The sequence below is a fragment of the Melanerpes formicivorus genome, unplaced genomic scaffold (genome assembly GCF_026170545.1).
Source record: "Melanerpes formicivorus ecotype bairdi unplaced genomic scaffold, bMelFor1.0.p_v2 SCAF_9, whole genome shotgun sequence".
In the NCBI taxonomy this organism is placed as follows: domain Eukaryota; kingdom Metazoa; phylum Chordata; class Aves; order Piciformes; family Picidae; genus Melanerpes; species Melanerpes formicivorus.
In genome coordinates this window covers 5,099,139-5,105,370 of record NW_027142361.1, presented here as the reverse complement: position 1 = coordinate 5,105,370, position 6,232 = coordinate 5,099,139, and the positions used below count along the sequence as shown (strand labels likewise).

At 39.9% G+C, this 6,232-nt stretch overlaps 1 protein-coding gene across 1 annotated transcript; it reads left to right on the top strand.

Moving 5' to 3' along the window:
• The first annotated feature begins 257 nt into the window (after positions 1–257).
• On the top strand, positions 258–5,636 carry CLIC5 (chloride intracellular channel 5). The gene is made up of 3 exons (XM_068143263.1): positions 258–261; positions 2,845–3,083; positions 5,277–5,636. The coding sequence occupies exons 1-3, from the start codon at positions 258–260 to the stop codon at positions 5,442–5,444; spliced, it is 411 nt and encodes a 136-aa protein (XP_067999364.1). The 3' UTR covers positions 5,445–5,636.
• The last annotated feature ends 596 nt before the right edge of the window (positions 5,637–6,232 follow it).

The following is a 6,232-nucleotide window of genomic DNA, read 5'->3' as shown; positions in this document are numbered from 1 at the left end:
CATTTCTCTCTCCTGGGGGGTTGACTGGTGAATTCAAACAGAAGGTTAGTTCTCCCACCTACAGCCACATTAGACACTTGGTTCTGTCTGAGACGTGTCTCTTAGAAGTCTCTTGCTTCAATATTTTTGAGATTCTTTTATGCATCCTCCTTATTTGAATGGGGATTGTGCTGAGCTCCTTCTCAAGGAATGTAAAACTACAGATCATATAAGGAAATCTGAATGTATCAGGGAACCTAGAAAATAAGACTTTAAACATGGGTATTTGCACATGGAATTCAAAATGCCTTGAAAACAATTGACAGGCTTTAAAAATAGCAGTTTTTGGTTCTTACTTCTCTTAGCTTTTCATAATTGTCACTATGCCGGAGGGAGAAAGGCAGTTCTCCCTTGTTCACTACTCTTCTATTTTTATTTTTATTTCAGAGAGATTTACTAGAGTCAGACAAGTTTTGATTAATTCAATGGGATCACTGGTGTCAGTAATGGTCCAGTTCTTGACTATATGGATATAGGATGGTCTTGACCATGTGGTGATTTCACAATGAGATGCCAGGATCCTGTGAGTACCAGCAGAGCCTGTGAATTAGGTCACAGATGCCTTGAACTCTGAACATAAGCTTGTTTCTGGCCTAAAGCTGCCATATGCATGGGCCAAGTATGAATTCAGATAGATGTTTTCCCCACTGTCACAAATAGGCTTCACTCCAGACATTGTTTTTGAGACAGCCATGGATATATCAGTAAGAGCAAAACCACCCCCAACCCTAATTAGTTCCAGAAAAGTTACATAAACACATCTTACCTGCCACTCTTGCCTTCACGCACTCACCTAACTGACCCTGTGGGCTAGTATGAAGCATCTAATGTAGCACTGATAACAGAAATATTGTACAGATGACTCAGGAAACTGACAGTCCTACTGGGTGACAGGGACACTGGAAAATGCTCAGTGTTAAGCCAGTTCTCTAAAATCTGGATGAGAAAAACTGAATTAAATCACAGTAATTCAATTACTCTCTCTCTAAATTAATTCATTGCAAGAGGACATAGTCCAGGGTTGACCAAGATGAGAACTATCTGTTCAACAGGTGTTATGGGGCAAACCAACAAGAGATTGCTAAATCTTGTGAGTGTTGCCACATGGGGGGATATTACAGGCTGTGGCAGTTATTGCCCTTCAGTAGAAGTTGTGTGGTGGAGCTGCAGCTGCAGACAATTAAAGACACTACTGCCGGCATCTGATGGCAGAATGTCAGTGTCAAAATTCAATTTGAATTGATTAAATAAGGGATGGCAACAGTGTTGTTTTATGGATGGCAGCACTTCAGTCTCTTTAGATGCTCTGCGTTCAGAAATAAAATTATCTCCCTCCCTGCTATGCTTGTTGGGGTGTTTTCAGTTGGATCACAGTCATTTTCCAGTCAATCAATTAAGCCAGGATTTACCACCGAGTCTAAGAGTCAGCCACAAAAGAGCTGGTATGGTTCCCTGGGTGCTTTGCCAAGAAGCTTCAGTGGGAGCAAGACATCAGGCAGCTTAATCTGACTTCCACCACTGGCACAAGGCTTAATGGATGTTAGGGCAGCAGAGAAATCATGTTCTATGATGTTTAGCTCCAGCTTTCTCAATGGCCCTGTACAGGCTGCCTTTCTCTCTGTGCCAAAAACACAGGGGTGGCTGACAGCAGAGCCAGCAGAACTACCTGTGCCAGCAAGCTGCTCTATGCAGGGTGATTGCTACAGCCTTTTGAAGCTTACACTATGCTCCATAAATATATTTATCTCCATGGCCCTTCTAGTGCTACACCACCTGAGTAACTTGAAGCACTGAGTAGTCTCTCCTAAGGTAAATGGCAGTAAGTTACTCAGAGATATAAGATTTTACAGGATTACACCTTAAATGCTGACTCCAGGCCAGATCTGCAGCAGGTATAAATCACTGCAGGTAATTTTCACCAGCTGAAATTCTGGCCCCAAGCCCACAAGTCATGTTGTTATTTTTTCACATTGTAAATTCTTGCTGTTTCCTATTTATATTGCTTTAGCACTTTGGGGCACTTGTCACGGGCTAGGACCCCATTGTGCTTGTAACCCTTCGAACAGATATGCAAAAGACCCTTCTTGCCCCAGGGTGTTTGCAGTTTAAATAACATGTAAACCTACATACAGCTTTCTCTAGTGTATTATTGCAATCAAATTTTTCCTTTATACTGCCAGTAATGAACACAATTTCTGTGCCTGGCTTGATATTTTAAGTAAAAAATTTGCACTCTGCTGTATATTGTGTCTAAGTGGCATTTAAAGACTGGAATTTGTTGTAACCAGCAGTAGTGTGGGACATGGTCTTTAGTAATTCTGATGAGAATTAAAAAAAAACTCCTTTCTCTTATGACATATCAAAAGGAGAATTTGCACCTAAATTGAACCTGAAGTGAGGGGAATACTTCACCTCACCTCACCTCATCATCTCAATTTTGTGTAGCATTGTATTTATAATTGTCATCATATTGCCTTCATTCCAGTTGTAGTGTATCTTCCAGCTCCACAGAGCTCTGGTTAGCATCTTTGGAATTGGTACTATTGCCTTTAATTACCCTGTAAGGATTTTAAAATAGTAAAACTACAACTTATTAGAGCTGAAGTAATGCTAGAAAATTCTGCTTCATTACAGTCCTTCCTGGTTGCTTAGAAAAATAAAGTATTAGCATGCAAGTCTCCAGTTCACTAGACTTTACTGGGTCACCTTGTAATCAGATTGTGTGGACATTGGAGCACAAAATAGCAGCAAAGAAATGGTTCTTGTCTTTTTTTCCTAGCTATTGCCATAGCCACTGATAATGAGTGCTTCTAAACAACTCTTACTATGCCCTAATCCCTTATTCTTTGCTTTTTGGAAAAGCCCTTGAAAGAGGCTTGGTGAAGGCTCTGAAGAAGCTGGATGACTACCTGAGAACCCCTCTGCCAGAGGAGATTGATGCAAACAGCACTGAAGAGGAGAAAGTGTCTAAACGCAAGTTTCTGGATGGAGATGACCTGACTCTTGCTGACTGCAACCTTCTGCCCAAACTCCATGTTGTCAAGGTAAAAGATGTCATGCTATGGTCAAAGAAGCATTTAAAATTATGCCCTGCTGCAAAACCCATGAGCTAAAGCCAGCATGTATTTCAGCAGAGGTATCTCAAGTTCTAGAATAGCACACTTTAGTACATGGGGAAATTGTCCCACCACTGGCAAAGACAATATTAAGATCTAGGCATCCCACCTCTTTATTTTCACCCTCTGCAAATAACTGCATAGTTCCTATTAATTACCTCACATTTTTCTTAAGAGAGATGCCAAAATTTTAGTCACTTCCCACCCATTCATAACTTAAGAGCAGCAGCCCAGCTGGTATTTCACACAGAGAAGTTATAAATCAGTCGCTGCTGAGGTCCAAGATTTGAGATGCACAATAGTCACTGGTATAGTACAAGTGGTGTACATCATCCTGACTTCTAAAGATTAAAGATTATGTTTATTTAATTTATCATATTACATATTTCTTTAGAGTAAAGCAAGTACCTGGCAGACCTTGGCAAGAAAAGAAGTTAGGAATTAAAGCCAAGTCACGGATCTAATTTGGCTCTGTGAGCCAAAACATAAACTGAGCCTGGGAGCTGATGTCACATATTAAAATAAAATAAAATAAATTAAAAAAATAATAAAAGAAGTAGTACATAAGTTACCAGGTAAGAAATTTGATAATATCCTTTAAAGTTTACCTCTTTTCTGACTCACGTTTACTTGTAATGTTAGAGTCAGACCTCTGTAGCAAATGTGTGGCCTCTTACTGGTTCCTCGTTCCCTGGGATTAAATTAAACATGTCAAAAGAGAACTAAAATCTTTCTCAGACAAGCATAGCCATGGAATATTGCCTGTAGAACATATTACAGGTGGAAAAAAACAGGTAAATTATTATGACACTTTCATTTGGTGGAAGATGTGTCCTGGAAATTGTGAAAATCTTGACTTAAGTTGCCCAGCAGGTTTTATCTTTTCCATGTGTGTGAAGCATCATTGAAGGCAAGAATGCTTAATCAGATGCAGTTTAGGACAGGATTTGAACTTGCGAATACCAAATGGTCCTAGTAATAAAACCAAATCTTAGTCATTTCTGAGAATATGACTGTCCTAAGAAATCTGAGATGGAAAACATCTCTGCCATGTGCCTTAAAAATAAAGGGGAACTCTGTGGCACATATGTATGTAATTTGTGCCCAGGAACAATTTTATACTGTCAGAATAAGTAGAGATTGGAAGCAGTTATTAAATCAGCTAATCCATCCCTTCCTATCAGCTACTTCATTCTGTCACCACAGGATTATTCTATATGGTATATTCTTACAGGAAAACTGAAATGTCCCAATCCAACCAGCTACTTAACCAACCAGATAGCTTTGAGCACAGATTAGTCCCATTGGCTTCAATGGGATTATACAGGTGCTTAAAATTAAGTACACACACAACTATTTTCCTGAATAAGTGCCCAAGTGTTTTTAGAAATCAAAAATTTCCTTTGATAGACAATGTCCTAGTCTAATAAATTCTGAAATAACCATTTCTCCCCCAGTTTATCCTAATACCTCTGCTTCTAATGTCTGCTAAATCATCTTGGTTTCTCAGTCATGGTCTCCATACCACCCTGAATTTTTCCTTTGCCTGAACATGGATATAGCCCTGCAACAGCTGTAAATGGTTACATCCTCTGACACCGTTGGCCAGGCAAAATATATTACATAAATAGAAATACAATATATAAAAAATATCATATAATGTTTAATGTAAATGTAATACATCATATGAAAACATGTTATATGTAACTCTAACTGATGCCTTTCCCTTAAAGCTATCTTGTTTTTTATGGATTGGCTGATCAGATATTTCTTACATTCTTTCTCAGCTTTAAGTGATGTAGATAAGACTCATTGCTCCCTCCCCCCCCCCAACCATTATGATAAATTTAATAAAATTCAATTACTATAAAAGTCACAATTTGGTGATATTAACCAGGTCATTGATTTAGATTGTACTTAGACCAAGTATCATCCTTGCATGATAGGGGAGAACCAATAGTCACTTTTCAGGCTTTTCTAGTCAAAACCCCTGGATCTCCAAACATTTCTCTCCTTTGCTATTAGTTGTGTGACAAGAAAGAGTAAGAAGCTCTCTAGAATGGAATCTGGAGATATATCACCAGCAAGAAGCTTTTAACCTGTGTTTTATCTTTGATTTAGATTGTTGCAAAGAAATACCGCAACTTTGAGTTCCCAGCAGAGATGGCAGGGCTGTGGAGGTATCTGAAGAATGCCTATGCCAGGGATGAATTCACCAACACCTGTGCAGCAAACAAAGAAATTGAGCAAGCCTACGCAGACGTGGCCAAGTGTCTCAGCAAGTCTTAACTGACCTCAGCAGTGGTTCAGTATCCCCTTTTGCAGACTTTTTTCCTTGTTGCCTTAAGACATACTTTAACATTATGCTTATCTGGTTGTCATCCTTATGACTTTGCCTGGACAAATCTGCTTCTCCCTGGACAAAAGTGAAGGCAGCTCTAGTGTGGGGGCAGCTCTAGTGTGGGAGACCCTTTGAAATCTGAACCTAAGATCTGGTTTGACTAGTATTATTCAGAATCAGTATTAGAAATGAGTCTGTTCTACTGGTTTCTTATTTCATGTTGGAGCTATCTCACCACCTGTATTCTTTGGAGTTTTAAAAATAGAAAATTAGCTTAAATTTCAAGTAAGAGAGCTAGGAACACATAGGCCTAGTTATTTTGTAGGTTTTTTCAAGGACACTTTTCCCCAAAGTACTGTTGAGATCCTTGAGGCAGAAGGAACATATAAGAGAAGGGACGAAAAGGAGTTTGACCCTAAAGGGAGAGATGCTCTTAGCAGTTATCATAGTATCATAGTATCATTCAGGGTTGGAAGGGACCGCAAAGATCATCTAGTTCCAACCCCCCTGCCATGGGCAGGGACACCCCACACTAGATCAGGCTGGACAGAGCCTCATCCAGCCTGGGCTTAACCACCTCCAGGGATGGGGCCTCAACCACCTCCCTGGACAACCCATTCCAGGGTTTCACCACTCTCATGGTGAAGAACCTCCTCCTCACATCCAGCCTGAATCTCCCCACCTCCAGCTTCATTCCATTCCCCCTATTCCTGTCACTACCTGAGATCCTGAGAAG